At 61.7% G+C, this 21,934-nt stretch overlaps 1 protein-coding gene across 1 annotated transcript; it reads right to left on the minus strand.

Annotated features, from left to right (window-relative positions):
• Positions 1 to 2,216: 2,216 nt before the first annotated feature.
• Positions 2,217 to 13,340, minus strand: LOC127059033 (rac GTPase-activating protein 1-like). Its single transcript, XM_050969659.1, is given in 18 exon segments — positions 2,217 to 2,367; positions 3,059 to 3,173; positions 3,678 to 3,792; positions 4,040 to 4,172; positions 5,028 to 5,133; positions 5,640 to 5,841; positions 5,919 to 6,014; positions 6,081 to 6,236; positions 6,678 to 6,820; positions 7,029 to 7,167; positions 7,551 to 7,625; positions 9,220 to 9,273; positions 9,606 to 9,684; positions 11,518 to 11,651; positions 11,860 to 11,985; positions 11,987 to 12,062; positions 13,256 to 13,317; positions 13,320 to 13,340. Coding segments are annotated over 18 exon segments (1,884 nt in total). The 3' UTR covers positions 2,217 to 2,315.
• Between the last annotated feature and the right edge of the window lie 8,594 nt (positions 13,341 to 21,934).

Below are 21,934 nucleotides of genomic sequence, written 5' to 3' on the forward strand. Positions count from 1 at the left end.
CACCCAGCCTGGGGTAACTCCCTGAGGGACGGATGGAAGAACAAGATAAAGGACGAGAGGAACAATTTAAGAAAACAAGCACTTGTCAAACAGCGACTGATTGCAGCATAACGGTGCAAAACTCCCTGGTCCCAAGGAAGGAAGATCACTATATAACCAGGGGCCTTACCGTGAACTGTTGGGTTCGTCCTGCCAAGACCTCCCTGGAGCATCGTGTCGCGATCGACAGAACCCGGCTCCTCCCTACGGGTGATCAACCGAGCTGGCAGGGGGTAGGGATAGCTCAGTGGTGTGAGCATTGCTCTGCTAAACCCAGGGCTGCGAGTTCAGCCCTTGAGGGGGTCACTTAGGGATCTGGGGCAAAAATCAGTACTTGGTCCTGCTAGCGAAGGCAGGGGCATGGGGCTGGACTCGACCTTTCAGGGTCCCTTCCAGCTCCATGAGATAGGTATAGCTCCACTGAGCCAGACGCTGGCCTGGTGTGACAAACTGGGACTGTGCTTACTGTGGTCTCTGAGTACTGTGTTGGTGCCTCAGTGTCCCCATGGCAGTTCTTAAGTATCTGGCAGAGCCAAGGGCCAGTGCCCCTAAATGCCTGGCACTCTGTCTCCTAGCAACTGATGGCCTGGGCCCCTCCTCTGCAAAGGTGCCAGCTGAAGGTGTTGGAGACAGAGATCAGGTGACCTCCTGGCCGGGGGGGGGCTGGGGAAGCTGGAGGGGGCAGGGTCCTGCACCCCCACTTTGCAGTCAGACGTGACTCTCAGCCAGCCAGTAAAACAGAGGTTTATTCGATGACAGGAACAGGGTCTAACACAGAGCTTGTAGGTACAGAGAACCGGACCCCTCAGCCGGGTCCATTCTGGGGGGGCAGTGAGCCAGACCCCCACGTCCGCCCTCAGCCAGCTCCAGACTAACCACCCCTCCAGCCCCTCCTCTCTGCTCAGCCCCTTTCCCGGGCCAGGAGGTCACCTGATCTCTTTGTTCTCCCCACCTTTAGTATCCCCTCATGGGGGGCGGGAAGGGCCTGGCCGTTAGTTGCCAGGAGACAGAGGGGCACCTAGGAACTGACCCCCCCCACCCCGCCTTCAGAGGGAACATTAGGAACCTCCCAGGTTATCACACCCTGGATGGTTCTGATTGTTTCGGGCTGTGGCTCGGTTAATTTGACAGGATTGAAGTCACTAAAGGGGAGGGGGGGCTGTGACTGGGCGAGGATTGTTCTGCCAGAATCAGTGACATGCCCGGTTCCGGGCCGGCGAAGCAGGACCCCCGCTTCAGGGTACAAGCCGCTCTGTGGGGCGGGGGGGGGGAAGCCCTGGAAGAGACAATGCAAACTCACCTCCAAGCCCCAGCCCAGAGGTGCTAGACTCCACTGCTCGCCCTGACCCTCAGCCTGGCCCCCCACCACCTGGGTGCTGAGCCGGGAGCCCCATAGGCCCGGGGGCATTAGTGAAATTACCCTGCAAGCCACTTTCACTGGGGAAAGACCCCACACAATGTTATGCCCGGAGCCCCCGGCAGGGTAAATGTGGGGTGCCCTAGACCGTGTGTGTGTGGGGGGCAGGGGTTTGCCAAGAATGCTGGAGGCCAGCCAGTCCCAGCCCCACCCCCCCTCTCCGGCCAGCCCCCCGGCCAAGGCTCCCTGGCTACAGCTGGACCAGCCCTGAGATGCAGGCAGAGCCCCCTGCAGGGAGCAGGCGGTACTGCAGCTGCTGGAGTAACACCAGAGCCTCCCACGACCTCCGCTCTGACCCTGGCCCCACATGCTTCCTGCCCCCGCCCCTGCTGTAGCGACCCCACGTCACTGAGAATCCCCCAGTGACCCCACCCCACACCTGAGGGGGCTTCACCTTCCTCTGCCCTGGGGGAAAAATTCCTGCCCCCCCAGCAACCTGTGAGACGCACTAGGTGAGCCCTGGGGGTGACCCAGCTCCTAGCCCCCCACCCCCACCCCCATGCCACACACACACCCCGACAGGCCTGGCTCTGCACAAGCATTTAATAGAAATCAGCCCCCAGCTCCATGTGCTCTGTGCCCCTCACCCACCCCTGGGACAGCTGGGACACCCTGGCTCCCCCCTCATCACGCTGCTCCCCAGGACAGCAGGCATGGGGGAGCCAGACCCCCCAGCTCAGCCCAGCCCAGCCCCTGCCCTGGGGCAGGGACCCACAGCTTTGGTGCATGTTCCCTCCAGCACCCATGCAGCGAGTGCTGGCGCCTGCCCCCCAGGTCCCACCCCAAGCTCAGACACTGTCCCTGCCCCCTGGCTGCCCGTTCCCTCCCCCTGGGAGCCATGGGGGGAGCCGTCCAGGGCCTACAGCAGGGAGGGGAAGAACCGGCCCGTCTTCCTGGAGCCCAGCACCTGCCTGGGGGGGGGGAAGGAAAACAGGTTAGAGCAAGGGCAGCTTCCCCAGACAGACAGACACCCCCCCAGCTCCCACACAGCACAGAGCCGCCCCCCCCCCGCTGCACAGCAGTGCCCCCCGTACCAGCCCAGCCCGAGGGGCCAACCTACCTGCTGAGTACAGCAATAATCCCCCCTGCCCTGCCCGGCCGGCACTCACGGGCAGGACAGTCCGTCCCCCCCCACCCGGTGCCCCCAGCACTCACAGGGGCAGGACAGTCCCCCCACCCCAGCCCCCGGCACTCACAGGGGCAGGACAGTCCCCCCCCCACACACCCGGTGCCCCCGGCACTCACAGGGGCAGGACAGTCCCCCACCTCCACCCCAGCCCCCTTGCACTCACAGGGGCATGACAGTCCGTCCCCCCCCACCCGGTGCCCCCAGCACTCACAGGGGCAGGACAGTCCCCCCACCCCAGCCCCCGGCACTCACAGGGGCAGGACAGTCCCCCCCACACACACCCGGTGCCCCCGGCCCTCACAGGGGCATGACAGTCCCCCACCCCCACCCCCACCCCAGCCCCCGGCCCTCACAGGGGCATGACAGACCCTCTCCTCGCCACACATACCCCTGGCACTCACAGGGGCGTGACAGCTGCCCCCCCGGCACTCACAGGGGCATGATAGCCCCCCCCCGCCCTCTCCAGCACTCACAGGCCCGTGCCCACGGTGCCCACGCAGCTCCGCCGTGGGTCAGGGAGGCAGCAGCCGGTCGGGTTCAGCTGAGTCGAGTTCATCTCGGGGGATGAGAGGGGGCGGAAGAGCCGCTCTGGGGTTGGGGGGGGGGGGACACTGAGTGTGGGAGGGGGATGCCTGCAGCCTCCTGCCCACCCTGAACCCCCCCCACCCCCCAAGAGTCCGTTCAACCCTCTGCCCCTGACAGCACCACCCTGGGGCTGCCCCACTGAGGCAGTCACGGCTTAGCCTGTGTCTGGGACAGGGGGGGTAACTCCCTGCAGCAGGCCAGCCCCCCCCCCCCCAATCTCCAGGAGCGACTGGTGCCAAGTGACCATGGCCCTGCTCCATGGCTGAGTGCAGTTGGGGGGGGGGGTGTCTGGTGATGGGGGTCACAGTAGCAGAGCAGCATGGGCCCGGTGGGGCACCAGGCCTGGCCCCTCTAGCAGCCACAGCTCAGGGGGATGGGGCCCAGGGTGACCCCCAGGGCAGAGAGCTCCCCACACCTGCTCTGTGGGGGCCCCCAGGCTGCACAGCCCCTACCCCCCACAGTCCCGCTGTCCCCATCAGGGAGCCCCCCCCGAACCCCCATGCTCACCCTGTTTGTTCAGGGCCAGGGGGTCGCTCGCGGCCGCGGGCACCAGGTTCTCCAGCTCCATCCCCACAAAGCGCCTCCAGAACTCGGGGGGCAGCGACAGGAGACGAGCCATCACCTGGGGGGGGTTGGGGGAAGCCGCTGAGATGTACCCGCCTGGGCCCAGCCACTTGGGTTCTACCCAGCCCCCCCCCCCAACAATGGAGCTGGTCCACCCCCCCTTGGGCTGGCAGTGCACCAGCTCCTAGGAGCCCTGTGGGTCTGACCCCCTGGGTGGCAGCAGGGGGAGAATGGGGAGGGGATGCCATGGGGCAGGGCTGGAACAGACAGCGGCCCCCTCCCACCTTCTGGCACCTGCCCCTCACCTTGCACTGCTGCGGCGTGTCCTCCAGAATGGCCAGGGGTGTGGGGCTGCTCGTGCCGTGCCCCACCAGTGTGGGCCCGAAGACGCGGGCCAGATTCAGCTCGTCCATCCTGCACTCGGGGCTCTGAGCGACCCTGCGAGGAAGCCAGGGGGGTGAGTGGGTGGGTGCGTCTGTCCTGCTAGGACGGTGCCATCCCCACCCCTGCTGCGCCCCCGGGCTCCCAAGCGACAACCTCAACAAAACTCTGCCAAGCAACCGGCCGACAGCCCCCCCCCCCGGGCCTCCCCAGCCCCCGAACCCCCACAGAGCCCCCTGCCCAGGTCTGCAAATGGCCCCTCCCCCACAGGACCCCGCTGCCAAGCGGCACCAGGCCGGTTCTCCCGGCCCACTGACACCCACAACAGAGCCGACTCCACGGCACGGCAGGGCAGGGCACGGCTCGGCTCCCTGGGCAAAGCCGCTAGACCCTGCCAGACCCCCATCTCGGAGCGACCCCAACCAGGGACAGGCGGGTCTGGGCAGAACAACCCCAATGCCCCACACGGGGAAGCCAGGAGACACCAGGCCCAGAGAAGGCACCGGGGCAGCCAGCAGAGACGGGGACAGAGCCACGTCCGCTCCCGGGCCACAGGGTCCATGGGGGACTGAGCCGCGAGCAGGAGGAGCCGGGACGGCCCCACACACGGGTGCTGCCAGGAGCCAGGCCCTTGGAACAGAGGGACCCCACCCCAGGGACCAGCTCTGAAGCCCGCTCAGCCTGGACAGTCACCGAGCGGAAGTGCCGCCCCACGGCAGCCGGGGCCCCACGGCATGCAGGTCCCTCCTGCCCTCGGGGCGCCAGTCCCTGGGAGGGGCGGGGACACTCATGTGTCTCGGAGCCTAATGGGCAACCGTGCCGAACCCACAAGTTGGGGGGACCTTTCCCAACCCCCCCCCCCAGGCCATGCGCTCCACCCCCCAGGAGCCCCCGGCCCTGGCCTGCCCTCACCTCAGCAGGTGCAGCACGAGGAAGGCCAGCGTGTCCCGGTTGGCGGGGGGCAGTTTGCTCACCACGTGGCACAGGGCTGCCTGGCAGGCGGCCTCGTCCGGGATGTCTGGGGGCAGAACCAGGAGCCGTGGTCATGGGGAGAGGGGACATGGGTCCTCAGCCACCCCCCCTCAGCTCAACGCTGCCCCACGGCGCCAGCCCAGCACTGGTGGGGCAGAGCCGGGGCAGCGCGGCCAGTCGGGCCCTGGGGTGTTCGGAAAGGTACCAGGGAGACACCGCGCCCGGGCTGTGGGTCGGGACACTTGCCTCCAGGCCAGGAGTCCCTGCCCCCCGAGAGACTCCCAGCACCTCCCCAGCCTCGTGGGGGGTCCACCCAAAACCCACAGGCCCCGCCCCCTACCCCACTCTGCACACACCTCCCTGGTCCCACCAGGGGTGGGGTGGGGTGGGGTGGGGATCCACCCCAAACTCACAGGCCCCGCCCCAACCCACAGGCCCCACCCCTTATCCCACCCTGCACATACCTCCCCCGCCCCTCCCCACCCCGCAGGCCCCGCCCCTGGCCCCGCCCCAACCCGCAGGCCCCGCCCCAGCCCCGCCCCGCCCGCTCACCAGCGGCCCGCAGGAAGACGGGGTGCAGACGGAAGGTGACCAGCGGCTCCTTGAGGCCCCTCAGGAAGTCCTTGAGCACCCCACAGACCACGTGCACGTCGCCCACGCGGCCCAGCGAGGGCAGCGCCCCCTTGGCCCGCAGCAGCTTCTGCTTCCACTCCCGCACCAGCGGCTCCGCGCCGGGCACCCGGTACAGCCCTGTCTGGGGGGAGGGGGGTGAGTTTCCACCACAGGGACCAGCCCCCCCAATTGCCCCCCCAGAGCTCCCCTCCGGCCTACCTCTGTCAGGCCCCTGCGCTCCACCTCGCTCACGCACTGCACCACCAGGGCGGGCACCAGGGGGGCCACGGGGGGCGCGAAGTCGGCCAGGACGCCCTGCAGCAGGGGACAGGGTGAGGGAGGGGCCGGGCCAGGGACCCCGCCAGTCCCCCCAGTACTCACCTCCCGGGGCCGGGGCCGGGGGCCCGGGGTGCACAGGCTGGGGCAGCGCCCGCGGCACTCGGGGTGCAGCAGCAGGCGGCACCACCGGCACCGCAGCACCGCCCGCCCGAAGCGGGCGCGGGAGCCACAGACGGAGCAGGACTCGGGGCGGATCACCTACCGAGAGGGGGGGTCACGGTGCGCCCAGACAGGCCGCCCCCCTGCCGCCACCCCCCAGCTCCAGAACCCACTGCCCCCCTGCCTGCCTCAGGGACCAGCCCCACCCTGGGACCCCCCTCCCCCCTGCCGCCACCCCCCCAGCTCCAGAACCCACCGCCTGCCCCAGGGACCAGCCCCACACTGGGAGCCCCCTCCCCCCAGACCGGCTGTCCCCACCCAGGACCCACAGCCCCCCTCCCCCCACCCACCCTGCCTGCCCCGGGGACCAGCACCACCCTGGGACCTCCCTCCCCGTGGACTGGCTGCCCCCCACCCCAAACCTGCTCACCCAGAGCCCCCCGGGACCCACCCCACCCAGCCCTGGAAGCAGACGTGGCGGGGGATGGGGCGCCCCTATGGTGGGGAGGGGCTGTCAGTGGGGCCCACGCTGCTCCCCACCGTTTTGAAAGTGAAGAGGTGCTGGGGCGGTGGCACCCCCTGCGGAGGGGAGGGGAAGGGGTCCAGTCCCCTGGGCTCCAGCCCTGCCCCACTCTCCGGGCGGGTGTCCAAGTCCTCACTGCTCCCCCACACTGTGGTCAGCTCTGGGGGGTGGGAGGGAGGAGAGTCAGCAGGGTGGGGAGCACAGGCCCCCCATGACTCCCATTGCCCGAGCCAGCCCCTAGCAGCACCCCCCCCCCCCAGCCCAGGCCCTCCCGCTCGAAAGGGGGTGGGGGCCTGGGCACTCGCGGCTGCTGTCGGGCCGCGTGGAGAAGGGCAGGGCCCGGGGGCAGCTCTAGCGCATGGGGGGACCTGTGAGCGTGGAGAGACGTCGGCCCTGGCGCGAGCGTCGACCCAGCACTGGCACCACGGCCGCGGGCAGCAGGCTCCGGTCCCGGCCCCGGTCTTCAGCAACGGCCCCCGCTGGGAGGGTCCCTGGGGGCTCACTCGCCTGGTGGGGGGGGGGAAGAATAGTTGGAGACTGGAGCTGAGTTGCCCCCAGTTGTCCCCTGCCCCCTCCCAGCCCACACCAGGGCCTGGCAGAGCAGGCAGCAGAGCGGGGCACCAAGCTGGGGCAGCCTGGGGGGCCCGGGGAAAGGCGTGTGCTGCCTTTGGGGAGCAGGGCCCATGCCCCCCCCACCCCGAATCCCACCACTCAGCCAGGGGCTGGGACGCAGGCACACTGGGGACGGCCCCTTCCCCAGTCACTGGGGCTGCCCCCCACGGTTACCCCGGCCCTGGCGAGCTGCCCCCAGGACGTGCCTGGGCCCCAGGGAAGGGGACACTCAGCCTGATCAGGATCCGAGGGGCTCCCACCCCAACCCCCATACTCACGCTGGTGGCTGGGTGGGGGGTTCGCGAACGCTTTGCTGGGACCACGGGGCCGATCAGGGGGGCCAGAGACGAGCGCTGGGGACGGAGCAGATGGGCCAGTGAGAGCAGCCCGGGCCAGGCACTCGCAGCGCAGCTCGATCACCCCCCCGCCCCCCCTCCCGACCTACGGCTTCACCCCGGCTCCGAACCACTGCACAAGGAACAGGGAGCAAAGCCCAGCACCGTGCTGGGAGGGGGCTGCGGGTCGGGAGTGAGGGGCACCAGGGTTATTACGTGGCTCAGCTGAGGTCACTTCTCAGCTGTGGTGTCACCCTCCCAAGCGGTTCCCAGGCCACTTCTCCCCCCATCCCCTGGGACCCTCTGGGTGCTGGGGCTGCCCTGCATGGGGGGCAGGGTCCCCACCATTCACAGAACTGGGGGCAGAGCTGGGGGTGGAACCCAGGAGTCCAGCTGCCCACAAGCCCCTTGCACGAGGCTGCATGGAGCTCCCAGGCCATCTGCCTCCCTCTGCCAGGACCGCTGGGACCGGCCGCCCCATGCTGCTAGCTCGGCAGCCCTGCAATGTGGAGCCTGCGCCGGGCCCACGGGGGATGGACTGCGCTCAGGGTAACGAGTTCCTGTCGATTGAAACGAACCCTCCACCCGGCCTCCCTCGCGCCTCCCCTGGGGGCTGGGAGACACGGGGCTGAGATCTCCCTACCCCAACCCTGGAGCCAGCAGCCCCCTGCACAGGCTGCCAGACAACTCCAGACCCAACTCCGCCCTGGGGACCCGAGCCCTGACTCACGCCTGGAGCAGGAGCCGGCTACCCTCCATGCAGCTCTGCCGGTGCCCCTCACTCCCGACTCGCAGCCCCCACTAGTCCAGCCCTGGGATGCCCCCTCACCAGCTCTGCCAGTGCCCCTCACTCCCGACCTGCAGCCCCTGCTAGCCCAGCCCTGGGGCCTCTCACTCCGGACTCGCATCCCCTCTAGCCCAGCCCTGCTCCCCAGCTCTGCTGGGGCCCCTCACTCCCGACTCACAGCCCCTGCTAGCCCAGCCCTGGGCTCCCCGCTCCCCTGCCCCAGCTCTGCTGATGCCCATCAACTCTCCCAGGCCTCATCCTCCACCTGCTCCTGTGGGGCTGGGGCAAAAAGGGGATTTTCTGTAACATTTTTATGACCCTTGGGTGACCAGCATGGCCAATGCTTTAACCTTCAGTCTCCAGTCTCCCTGGGTTGGTCCAGGTGACTAATCACCCGCCTGTCGACCCGCGCTGGCTGCGTGTCCCTGCAGACGCTGGCGGAGGGGGCGCTGCCCGCCCCGAGATGGTACAAGTCTCCCTGGAGTCTGTCTCAGGGAGACTCACTGCCCGGGGCTCACGGGGGGGGGGAGGGGGCGCTGCAGGCCCTGGGTTCCAGCCCCAGGAGGCGATGAAGCCGCTTGGTTTCCCCTGGAGGGAGAGCGAGACCCCTCGGGGGCCTAGCTGGCTGATGGGGCCTCCCAGAGCCTGTCCCCAAGCTGGGGCCATGGCCCCAATCCTGGGGGTCCAGGGACAGGCTCATTCTGGGAGAATTTTGGTCCCATCTGTTGAGAATGTGACTGAAGTCAGGAGCCATCTGCCCACTCTCTAGCCCCAGGGCCCTGAGCACCCCCCAGCCTGGGGCAGCTCCAGGCATTTTGCACCTACCGGGCGCTCCTGGGACTTGCGCTTCAGAGGTTTCACTACCGTCACGTCCAAGTCCTGAAAGGAGGCGAGAATGAGGGGGTGCCCAGGAGGGAGTGGACACCCCAGGAGGGTGCAGGGTCAGGGGGCTCAGAGCCATGGGTCCGTGGGCAATAACCCAGCACGGAGCCACGCTGGCAGCTCCATGCGCAGGCCGTCACCCACACCAGCTCCCCAAGGACCGGCTGGGGGATCCAGTACTGGAGAGGGGGCAGAGAAGAGACAGGCACCCCACCAGGCTGGTTACACTAGAAGGCCCCCCTCCCTCAAGCTATTAACGAGCCAGGACAGCCGGAGTCAGGCCCCTGCAGCACCGCCCAGGGCTCGTCTGCCCGGAGCGGGACCCTCACCACGTCGTCCTCGGTGCGGTCGTAGCTGATGTCGGAATGGGACGTGAGCGAGGTGTGCGACTCGTCCACTGCAGACAGCCTGCAAGAGAGACGGTCAGCACAGGCCGGCAGTGGGGGCACTGGCTTCTGCCAGGGCATCTCCCCCTCCCCCCAACACCCCCCAGCAGCGCAGCATGCCTGGCTCAGCCGCCCCAACCTGCTCGAGGGAGTCACGGACCACAGCTAAGTCAACGAGAAGCCCAAGCACCTATGGGAGCAGAAATCAAACCAACCACTCAGCAGGGGGCTGCGGGTTGGGAGTGAGGGGCACCGGCAGGGCTTGGAGGAGGGCAGAGCCAGGCTAGTAGGGATTGTGGGTAGGAAGTGAGGGGCACTGTCAGAGCTGGGGGAGCTCAGGGCTGGGCTGGCAGGGGCTGCGGGTCGGGAGTGAGGGGCACCGGCAGACCTGGGGTAGGGGTGGGGCAGAGATAGGAAGGGGCTGCAGGTCGGGAGTGAGGGGCACTGGCAGAGATAGGGGACAGGGAGCCCTGGGTTGGGCTAGCAGGGGGCTGCGGGTTGGGAGTGAGGGGCACTGGCAGAGCTGGGGTGGGAGTGAGGCAGGGATAAGAGGGGGCTGCAGGTCGGGAGTGAGGGGCACTGGCAGAGCTGGGGTAGGGGTGGGGCAGAGATAGGAAGGGGCTGCAGGTCGGGAGTGAGGGGCACCGGCAGACCTGGGGTAGGGGTGGGGCAGAGATAGGAAGGGGCTGCAGGTCGGGAGTGAGGGGCACTGGCAGAGATAGGGGACAGGGAGCCCTGGGCTGGGCTAGCAGGGGGCTGCGGGTTGGGAGTGAGGGGCACTGTCAGAGCTGGGGGAGCTCATGGCTGGGCTGGTACGGGCTGTGGGTCAGGAGTGAGGGGCACTGGCAGAGCTGGGGTGGGAGTGAAGCAGGGATAGGAGGGGGCTGCAGGTTGGGAGTGAGGGGCACTGGCAGAGCTGGGGTGGGGGTGGGGCAGGGCTAGCAGGGGGCTGCGGGTCGGGAGTGAGGGGCACTGTCAGAGCTGGGGGAGCTCAGGGCTGGGCTGGCAGGGGCTGCAGGTCAGGAATGAGGGGCACCAGCAGAGCTGGGGTGGGGGTGGGGCAGGGATAGGAGGGGGCTGCATGTCGGGAGTGAGGGGCACCGGCAGAGCTGGGGGGAGCCCTGGGCTGGGCTAGCAGGGGGCTGCGGGTTGGGAGTGAGGGCCACTGGCAGAACTGGAGTGGGGGTGGGGCAGCAGGTCGGGAGTGAGGGGCACTGGCAGAGCTGGGGGAGCTCATGGCTGGGCTGGCACGGGCTGTGGGTCAGGAGTGAGGGGCACTGGCAGAGCTGGGGTGGGAGTGAAGCAGGGATAGGAGGGGGCTGCAGGTCGGGAGTGAGGGGCACTGGCAGAGCTGGGGGAGCTCAGGGCTGGGCTGGCAGGGGCTGCAGGTCAGGAATGAGGGGCACCAGCAGAGCTGGGGTGGGGGTGGGGGTGGGGCAGGGATAGGAGGGGGCTGCATGTCGGCAGTGAGGGGCACCGGCAGAGCTGGGGGGAGCCCTGGGCTGGGCTAGCAGGGGGCTGCGGGTTGGGAGTGAGGGCCACTGGCAGAACTGGAGTGGGAGTGGGGCAGCAGGTCGGGAGTGAGGGGCACCAGCAGGGCTCAGATTTGGTTCCAGGTGATTCCCGGATTCCAAGGGCCGCTGCGATCACCAGCTGGGCTCGTGCCTGGCCCAGGCCAGAGAGCGTCGCCCGGAGCCCCCACAGCAGATGGGAAACGGCCCGTCGAGGGTCTCACGTGGCCAGTGATGGAGAACTTGATGCGGCTCCCGGGCGCCACTCGCCGATTAGCCTCTCTCACCCCATTTCCTGTCAGGGCCTCTCTAGCCTCAGCGCCTGGCCAGGGGGCACCACTCACCTGCTCCCTGGCGCCAGGGCCGTGCCCAGCCGGGGCCCATCCAGCAGGGCCAGGGCCGAGCGCTGCCCCTCGCTCAAGGCCACGCTGGGGGATTCCTGCATCAGGAAGTCGAAGATCAGCTGCAGCTTCCGTTCCTGGGGGGCAGAAGCAGCCTGCTGGGGGGAGCAGCTCCACCGGGACCCCTGGCCCAAGTCCCCTCCTCAGCACCCCCTCCCCCATGGCCAGGGCCCTCCCGCAGCCCCCAGCCCCAGGGGAGCAAAGCTCAGAACCCCTTGCCCCTCTAGAGCCCCCCCAGCTCCAGCCCCCCCCAGCATGAGCCTCAGCTCCCCCCTCTTCCCGCACCTGCTTCTCCAGCTCGGCCTCGGCCCGGTGCCGCTTCCCCATCTCCACCTCCACCTGGTTGCGGGCGTGTTTGAGCTTCACCCGCAGCGCCGAGCACTCGCTCTCCGCCGCCAGCAGCTGCTCGCGGGCCCGGCGCAGGTCCAGTCCCAGGCGGCAGCACCTCTGGCGGCAGGACTCGAACCCGAGGGCGACGCGGCTGCAGTCTGGGGCGGGGGGAGAAACAGGAGCTCTCAGCGAGCTCGGGGGCGGCGGTGTCCGGGGGTGGGGGGATCAGGGGCTCTCAGCGAGCTCGGGGGGGGGTCAGTGTCCAGGGGGATCAGGGGCTCTCAGCGAGCTCGGGGGGGGTCAGTGTCCAGGGGGATCAGGGGCTCTCAGCGAGCTCGGGGGGGGTCAGTGTCCAGGGGGATCAGGGGCTCTCAGCGAGCTCGGGGGGGGTCAGTGTCCAGGGGGATCAGGGGCTCTCAGCGAGCTCGGGGGGGGTCAGTGTCCAGGGGGATCAGGGGCTCTCAGCGAGCTCGGGGGGGGTCAGTGTCCAGGGGGATCAGGGACTCTCAGCGAGCTCGGGGGGGGGTCAGTGTCCAGGGGGATCAGGGGCTCTCAGCGAGCTCGGGGGGGGGTCAGTGTCCAGGGGGATCAGGGGCTCTCAGCGAGCTCGGGGGGGGTCAGTGTCCAGGGGGATCAGGGGCTCTCAGCGAGCTCGGGGGGGGTCAGTGTCCAGGGGGATCAGGGGCTCTCAGCGAGCTCGGGGGGGGTCAGTGTCCAGGGGGATCAGGGGCTCTCAGCGAGCTCGGGGGGGGTCAGTGTCCAGGGGGATCAGGGGCTCTCAGTGAGCTCGGGGGGGTCAGTGTCCAGGGGGATCAGGGGCTCTCAGCGAGCTCGGGGGGGGTCAGTGTCCAGGGGGATCAGGGACTCTCAGCGAGCTCGGGGGGGGGTCAGTGTCCAGGGGGATCAGGGGCTCTCAGCGAGCTCGGGGGGGGGTCAGTGTCCAGGGGGATCAGGGGCTCTCAGCGAGCTCGGGGGGGGTCAGTGTCCAGGGGGATCAGGGGCTCTCAGCGAGCTCGGGGGGGGTCAGTGTCCAGGGGGATCAGGGGCTCTCAGCGAGCTCGGGGGGGGTCAGTGTCCAGGGGGATCAGGGGCTCTCAGCGAGCTCGGGGGGGGTCAGTGTCCAGGGGGATCAGGGGCTCTCAGTGAGCTCGGGGGGGTCAGTGTCCAGGGGGATCAGGGGCTCTCAGCGAGCTCGGGGGGGGTCAGTGTCCAGGGGGATCAGGGGCTCTCAGCGAGCTCGGGGGGGTCGGGCCCCTCCAGCCCCTCCCCCAGGCGCCGGGCTCCCCTCAGGCTGGCTCCGCCCGACGCGGGGTCCAGGGGGCAGAGCCGGGACCCCGGGCCCCGAACCCACCTTCCTCCAGGTCGCAGCTCAGCTCCAGGAGCCGGGCGAGCCGGGCCAGCTGGGCCAGGAGGGGCCCGCCGCGCTCCCGCGCCATGGGGTGGGGTGGGGGGTCCCCGGGGTGCTGCGCACAATGCCAGCGGCGGGCGGCCTGGAGAGGGGCCCCGCCCCGCCCCGCGTCTGTATTTAGGGAGGGGCCGGGGCGGAGCTTCAGAGGCAGCCGCGCCCCCCACCCAAGGTCTGGCTGCTCCGTGGGGTCCCGCCGGTAGCGCGGGCCAGGCTCCCTGGGGGCGGGTTTGGGGCCCCGGGATCCGCCCCCCCCCCGGTCCCCGCAACACCCGGTCCCACCCGCAGCACCTGCCCCTCCGCCCCCCCAGCGCCCTGTCCCCCCACAGCACCTGCCACCCCGCCCCCCCAGCGCCCTGCCCCCCCACAGCACCTGCCATCCCGCCCCCCCAGCGCCCTGTCCCCCCACAGCACCCAGCCCCCTACAGTGCCCAGTCCCCCCACAGCACCTGCCCTCCCCGCCCCCCCAGCGCCCTGTCCCCCCCGCAGCGCCCGGTCCTGCTTTGCATCCAGAGGCCCCGGGGACGTGCCCCTGTAACCGTGGCCTGGGGGCCACAGGCTTGTAATGCAGCGCTAAGGCGGGATTGGGGTGCGTGGCGTGCCTCCCCCCACTCTGCCTGGGAGGAGTGGCCAGAGAGCTGGGGGCGAAAGCCCAGGGGGCAAAGCCAGGCCCCACCTGCGCTGAAGCAAGCGGGCAGGGGGCACAGGAGCAGCTGGGGGCCTGTTGGAATCCATTAGCTGGGTTGTGAGGCACCGCCTGGCCCCCACTTCCACCCCCAAAGCAAAGTGCCAGCGCTTCCCCAGTGCCCCGAGCCGCCCCCGCAGGCCGAGGGGCGCCCAGCCCCCCGCGGAGCCAGGCTACTGGGGCGCGGCCCTGCAACTCCCTCCACACTCGGGAGCCCCCACCTTCCCTTGGACGTGCACTGGGCCTGGCCAGCTCCTTTCCCAGCACCGCAGGAGCTGCTGAGCTGGGGGGTGGGGGCAGCTCTGAGGCACTCAGTGTTGCTGCCCCAGCATGGTGGGGAGGGACGGTGGCACCCCCACCATGTCCATGCCCTGCACAGAGTGAGCGAATTAACCCCTGCAGCCCTGGGCGCGGCCAGGATCCTCATGCCTGCTGAACACAAGGGGAAACCGAGGCAGAGAAGCAGGAAGGGAGTCTCATAGACTCATAGACTCTAGGACTGGAAGGGACCTCGAGAGGTCATCGAGTCCAGTCCCCTGCCCTCATGGCAGGACCAAATACTGTCTAGACCATCCCTGATAGACATTTATCTAACCTACTCTTAAATATCTCCAGAGATGGAGATTCCACAACTTCCCTAGGCAATCTATTCCAGTGTTTAACTACCCTGACAGTTAGGAACTTTTTCCTAATGTCCAACCTAAATCTTCCTTGCTGCAGTTTAAGCCCATTGCTTCTTGTTCTATCATTGGAGGCTAAGGTGAACAAGTTTTCTCCCTCCTCCTGATGACACCCTTTTAGATACCTGAAAACTGCTATCATGTCCCCTCTCAGTCTTCTCTTTTCCAGACTAAACAAACCCAATTCCTTCAGCCTTCCTTCATAGGTCATGTTCTCAAGACCTTTAATCATTCTCATTGCTCTTCTCTGGACCCTCTCCAATTTCTCCACATCTTTCTTGAAATGCGGTGCCCGGAACTGGACACAATACTCCAGTTGAGGCCTAACCAGTGCAGAGTAAAGCGGAAGAATGACTTCTCGTGTCTTGTTTACAACACACCTGTTAATGCATCCCAGAATCATGTTTGCTTTTTTTGCAACAGTATCACACTGTTGACTCATATTAAGCTTGTGGTCTACTATGACCCCTAGATCTCTTTCTGCCATACTTCTTCCTAGACAGTCTCTTCCCATTCTGTATGTGTGAAACTGATTGTTCCTTCCTAAGTGGAGCACTTTGCATTTATCTTTATTGAACTTCATCCTGTTTGCCTCAGACCATTTCTCCAATTTGTCCAGATCGTTTTGAATTTTGACCCTGTCCTCCAAAGCAGTTGCAATCCCTTCCAGTTTGGTATCGTCCGCAAACTTAATAAGCGTACTTTCTATGCCAACATCTAAATCGTTGATGAAGATATTGAACAGAACCGGTCCCAAAACAGACCCCTGCGGAACCCCACTTGTTATACCTTTCCAGCAGGATTGGGAGCCATTAACAACTACTCTCTGAGTACGGTTATCCAGCCAGTTATGCACCCACCTTATAGTAGCCCCATCTAAATTGTACTCTCCTAGTTTATCTATAAGAATATCTTCCGAGACTGTATCAAATGCCTTACTAAAGTCTAGGTATATCACATCCACCGCTTCTCCCTTATCCACAAGGCTCGTTATCCTATCAAAGAACGCTATCAGATTAGTTTGACACGATTTGTTCTTTACAAATCCATGCTGGCTATTCCCTTTCACCTTACCACCCTCCAAGTGTTTGCAGATGATTTCTTTGATTACCTGCTCCATTATCTTCCCTGGCACAGAAGTTAAACTAACTGGTCTGTAGTTTCCTGGGTTGTTTTTATTTCCCTTTTTATAGATGGGCACTATATCTGCCCCCTTCCAGTCTTCTGGAATCTCCCCCGTCTCCCATGATTTCCCAAAGATAATAGCTAGAGGCTCAGATATCTCTTCTATTAACTCCTTGAGTATTCTAGGATGCATTTCATCAGGCCCTGGTGACTTGCAGGCATCTAACTTTTCTAAGTGATTTTTTACTTGCTTTTTCCTTATTTTATCTTCTAAACCTACCCTCTTCCCGTAAGCATTCACTATATTAGACATTCCTTCAGACTTCTCAGTGAAGACCGAAACAAAGAAGTCATTAAGCATCTCTGCCATTTCCAAGTCTCCCGTTACTGTTTCCCCCTCCTGATTGAGCAGTGGGCCTACCCTGTCCTTGGTCTTCCTCTTGCTTCTAATATATTGATAAAAAGTCTTCTTGTTTCCCTTTATTCCCATAGCTAGTTTGAGTTCATTTTGTGCCTTTGCTTTTCTCATCTTGCCTCTGCATTCCTGTGTTATTTGCCTATATTCATCCTTCGTGATCTGACCTAGTTTCCATTTTTTATATGACGCCTTTTTATTTTGTAGGTCACGCAAGATCTCGTGGTTAAGCCAAGGTGGTCTTTTGCCACATTTTCTAGCTTTCCTAACCATCGGAATAACTTGCTTTTGGGCCCTTAATAGCGTCCCTTTGAAAAACTGCCAACTCTCCTCAGTTGTTTTTCCCCTCAGTCTTGATTCCCATGGGACCTTACCTATCAGCTCTCTGAGCTTACCAAAATCCGCCTTCCTGAAATCCATTGTCTCTATTTTGCTGTACTCCCTTCTACCCTTCCTTAGAATTGCAAACTCTATGATTTCATGATCACTTTCACCCAAGCTTCCTTCTGCTTTCAAATTCTCAACAAGTTCCTCCCTATTTGTTAAAATCAAGTCTAGAACAGCTTCCCCCCTAGTAGCTTTTTCAACTTTCTGAAATAAAAAGTTGTCTGCAATGCAGTCCAGGAACTTATTGGATAGTCTGTGCCCCGTGGTGTTATTTTCCCAACATATATCTGGATAGTTGAAGTCCCCCATCACCACCAAATCTTGGGCTTTGGATGATTTTGTTAGTTGTTTGAAAAAAGCCTCATCCACCTCTTCCGCCTGATTAGGTGGCCTGTAGTAGACTCTCAGCACGACATCACCTGTGTTTTTTACCCCTTTTAGCCTAACCCAGAGACTCTCCACACTTCCATCTCCTATGTCCATCTCCACCTCAGTCCAAGTGTGTACATTTTTAATATATAAGGCAACACCTCCTCTTTTTCCCCTGTCTATCCTTCCTGAGCAAACTATACCCATCCACACCAACATTCCAGTCGTGTGTATTATCCCACCAAGTTTCAGTAATGCCAACAATGTCATAGTTGTATTTATTTATTAGCACTTCCAATTCTTCCTGCTTATTACCCATACTTCTTGCATTTGTATATAGGCATCTAAGATACTGGTTTGATCTTGCCTCCCAGCTTTGCCCTGACCCTCCTTCCTCTCTGCCATTGTAGCCCGTGCTCCCTCCTGTTTCCAACCCATCTCCCAGGTCTTGTTTCCCACTTACCTGTGGGCTTTGCTCACCTGTCCCCGTCGAACCTAGTTTAAAGCCCTCCTTACTAGGTTAGCCAGTCTGTGTGCAAATAAGGCCTTTCCCCTCCTTGAAAGGTGAACGCCATCTGTGCCTAGCAGTCCTTCCTCGAATAGCATCCCGTGGTCGAGGAAGCCAAAGCCCTCCTGGCGACACCATCCTCGCAGCCAGGCATTCACCTCCACAATGCATCTGTCTGTGCCCGGGCCTCTACCTTTGACAGGAAGAATCGAAGAGAATACCACCTGCGCGCCAAACTCCTTAACCCGTACTCCCAGAGCCCTGTAGTCACTCTTGATCTGCTCAGCGTCACACCTCACAGTATCATTTGTGCCCACATGGATGAGTAGCATGGGGTAGTAGTCAGAAGGCTGGATAATCCTCAACAATGCCTCTGTAACATCTCGGATACGGGCCCCTGGCAGGCAGCATACCTCCCGGGATGAACGGTCAGGGCGACAGATGGGTGTCTCCATCCCCCTCAGCAGAGAGTCTCCAACCACCACTACCCTACGTTTCTTATCAGTGGTGGCAGCAGACCTCCCAGCCTTAGGGTACGAGGCTTCACCCCCTTAACTGTTGGGGGTGATTTCTTCTCTCCTGTATCAAGAAGAGCATAATGGTTATCTTTTACCACAGCAGGAGGGTTCGCAGCAGCGGTGGAGCACTGCCTGCTGCTAGAAGTAACCAGCTGGCTGTGTCCACCCTGAGCCTCCTCCTCCACTGGTGTGTCAGACACACCCTGAGGCGTCTCCTCCTCCACTGGAGTGTCAGTAGTCCTGTCAACTGGGACAGCACCGTCAGCTGTCTCCACATGGATACTGTCCAGGAATTGCTCATGGATGTGGATGTTCCTCAGCCTAGCCACCTCCTCCTGTAGCTCTCCCACCTGCTGCCTAAGAGATTCCACCAGTAGGCATCTTTCACATTGGATGCCACTCCCAGCCTGGATATCAGTAAGTGGAAATTGCAAATTACAGTCTTTGCAAGCCCACACCAGAATCTGGGTAAAAGCATCCATGCTTTGGTACTCTGTCTGGCTACAGGCGCAGGTGGAGGAGACAGAAGCAGTGTCACAGGGGGCCCCCGGGCTGTTAGGCTGAGGGGTGGGAGTGGGGGGTCACAGGGGGCCCCTGGCTGTCAGGCTGGGGGGTGGGAGTGGGGGGAGTTGTTAGCCAAATAGGCTCGTTTCCCCCTGGAGCTACTCAATTACTCCAAGGAGGCACGGAAGACAGGAAGACGGGAACCAAACTTTTATTCTCAGTCAAGTGATCGGGTGTCTCTCCTCGGCTAGTGCCAGAGAAGAAGACACACCTTACTGGCTTAGAACACCCTTTATATACTAGGTTACAAACATCTTTACGTGCAGAACTTCTGTTAGTCCATACATTTCTTGAATTCTTTTTGCAGATAAGTTGGATCTGTTTAACATCTTCCTCCTAGGTATTTTGCCTACGTGCATTTAAGAAGGGTTACATACATGCAAAGATTAACTGGGATGGTACTGGGATGATAAGCAGAGGATTGCCATAAGCAAAGAGTTAACAAATTCCTTTTGCTCTAACAGCTCCCCCCTTAAAAGCGTTTTGAGAGCCTTAGACTCCCCAGTCCTCAGTTTTTATTGGCTGATACAGCGCCATCATTCGTTGATATACAATTTGATTAGCCATACGTTTGAATAGTGCCACTAAACAGGGAGCAAAGCAAGCTAGGGTTAATAGGGTTGCAATAAAAAATACAGCAAAGAGGAAACCCCTTCGGAGCCTACCTATTTGTGGTAACCAGGAGGTAAACCAGTCTGTGTTCCACCCGCCCCATGTTTGGACCGGGACGTGGGTTAACTTTCTCATTTCCTTTGTTAGCTGTTTCACCACCCTGCCATTATCGTCTATTTGTAAGCAGCAATTGGACTCATTCAATTTTGCACAAACTCCTCCTTCTTCTGCTAACAAATAATCGAGGACCATGTGGTGCTGATAAATTGCGTTCCTCATTTGAGTTGATTGATCAGCCAAAAGGTCGAGGGCTGTGGCTGTCTGGTTAGTGACTATCTCCAAAACAGCCTGTAGCCTAATTATTCGATTTAGGTTCTAGATAGGCTCCCTGGCCCCAGACAATAGCTCACTTGGGTTCCACATGGCCGGTCCATAATGTTCTATGATTCTTTCAGGAGGCCACTCCTGAGCTCCCCACTTTTGGGAGCTCCCGGCGGTCAAGGAGGAGTCCACGAACCGCTTTTCCCTAATTAGATCATCATATACTTTGATTCCCAATTTACTTCCCAATATTTGGGGTAGTAGAAAGAACAGGGGCCTAATATACCCAACATAACATATGCCCGTCCAATTTGAAGGCAACCTTCTGTAAGCATATTGGCCACAGATCCAATAGTGACCTTTTAGGGCCCAAGTTCCATTAGCGAAGGGACCATCCCAGGTTTCAGAATCCTCCACTGTCGCGTCAAAATACAAAGAATGACCGACTCGGAAGGGTGCCTCCATAACGGTTGGTTCACCTTCAGAGTCACAGTAGTGGCATTTCCATGCTCCAGCCCCTGCCTTCCAAATACAGTTACAGCCTAGTCTAGGCTTGTCGGTGTTAGACCAAAAATATTTGAAGAAAGTCTGAGTTCCATTATGGTGCTGCCATGCCCATTGGTGCCACTGTACCACATGATCCTTACTAATGGTATTGTCTTGCTGTCAACTTAGAAAGTTAGCATCAAAGAACCCGTCCAATCCTACTGCCTTGCAACCCTCGCCCGTATGATGCTGGTAGGAACATCTCACCCAGCTATTGTTAGAGAGTTTTACATGGGTGTGGTTTCATTGCCCTTGGTATTTGGAACAATTATACGTGTTACAGTTGGAATCATAGCAATCATATCCTAAGGATAAAGTCCAATTACATTTGCTATTCCCTAAGTGTACTTCCCCCCGCCTTGTCCATTTAAGGCAAAAACTGCCTATTCCAGAAGAATAGAGTTGCCAGGGACTACTGTTCTTGGTCCATATTCCTCTTCCATCATGCACTATACTTAAGTTACTAACCCACCATTTGGGTTGCACTGGTTGTGCTACCCAGGACCACTCGGTTAAATCCCCTGGACCTCCACATACCCAACACTTACTAAGATTAAAGGAACTTGCCACTGTTTCCCCTAATTGTATAAACCTATTTTCCCAACCATAACAGTAGTAGGGGTACATAAGCAGAAATATTATGGATAGCTCCATCATTTTTTTTTAAACAGTCCTTTTAGTCAGTCTAATTCTTGATACTCCCAGGTGGAGTCTTCGCCTGTGCCACCCTGGGCTTCCGATGCCGGGGCGGACAGAGGGCTGGTGTCCTCTTCTGTTGACTCGGTCACCTGGTTAGGGTCCAAAAACCTCTTTACCTGCGTATGGTGCGTTCACTTGTTCCTCCCCAGGATTTTAACCGCAGCTTGGCTGATGAGCGAAACAGTATGTGGGCCGTCCCACCGCAGTGTGAGGGGGTCACACTTCCACTTCCTGATAAGGACCTGGTCACCAATCTGGAATGGATGTACGGGCTGATTCAAGGGAAGGGCCTGGAAAGGCGCCGCATATCGGTGCAGCTGTAACAAGACAGATTGCAGCCCAGACACCTGCTTCCATAAGGAATCATTCCCCATTTCCCAGTTTACATTCTACCGGAACCCCGGGATGAGTATTCGGGGAGGGAACCCAAAGACCAGTTCAAAGGGTGAAAGTTTGAGACCCTTACGTGGGGCCCTTCGAATGCGGGTAAGGGCGAGTGGTAAAGCATTAAGCCACTTTAAGTTAGATTCTGTACATATTTTACTAAGAGTATTTTTGAGAGTCCTATTCATTCTCTCTACCTGACCTGAGCTTTGTGGCCTCCAGGGTGTATGCAATTTCCACTGTATACCAAGGGCCTGAGAAACCTGTTGAACCACTTGCGAGGTGAAGTGGCTTCCCTGATCAGACTCAATTACGTCGGGGAGATGGAAACGAGGAAGTATCTCATGTAACAAAGCCTTGGTAACAGCCCGGCCCTGGCAATGCCGGGTGGGGTAGCATTCTACCCATCCGGTGAGCTGATCAACAAACACAAGTAGATATTTATAGCCCCTGCCAGGGGGCACCTCAGCGAAATCAACTTGCCATCGTTGAAAAGGGAAGGCGGCCCAGGGCCATCCTCCCATTGGGGCAGGAGGGCCGCACCCCTTTTGATTTGTTTGCTGACAGACAGGGCAGTTATTAACAATCCTTTGGGCTTCCATGTGCATGCCTAGCCCCTTAAGGGATCGAGCAGCCAAATCAACCATTGCTCCTGACCCCATATGTCCCTCTTTATGCAAAAGCCGAAAAATTTCCTGAAGCACTGGTCGAGGAACAAAGATCTCCCCTCCAGGTAATTTCCACCACCCAGAGGAAACCTGCCTGGCTCCCGCAGCCTGTGCGTGGCAAACCTTCTCATCTGTATACTGGGG

Source organism: Gopherus flavomarginatus, chromosome 10 (assembly GCF_025201925.1).
Source record: "Gopherus flavomarginatus isolate rGopFla2 chromosome 10, rGopFla2.mat.asm, whole genome shotgun sequence".
NCBI classification, from domain to species: Eukaryota; Metazoa; Chordata; order Testudines; family Testudinidae; genus Gopherus; species Gopherus flavomarginatus.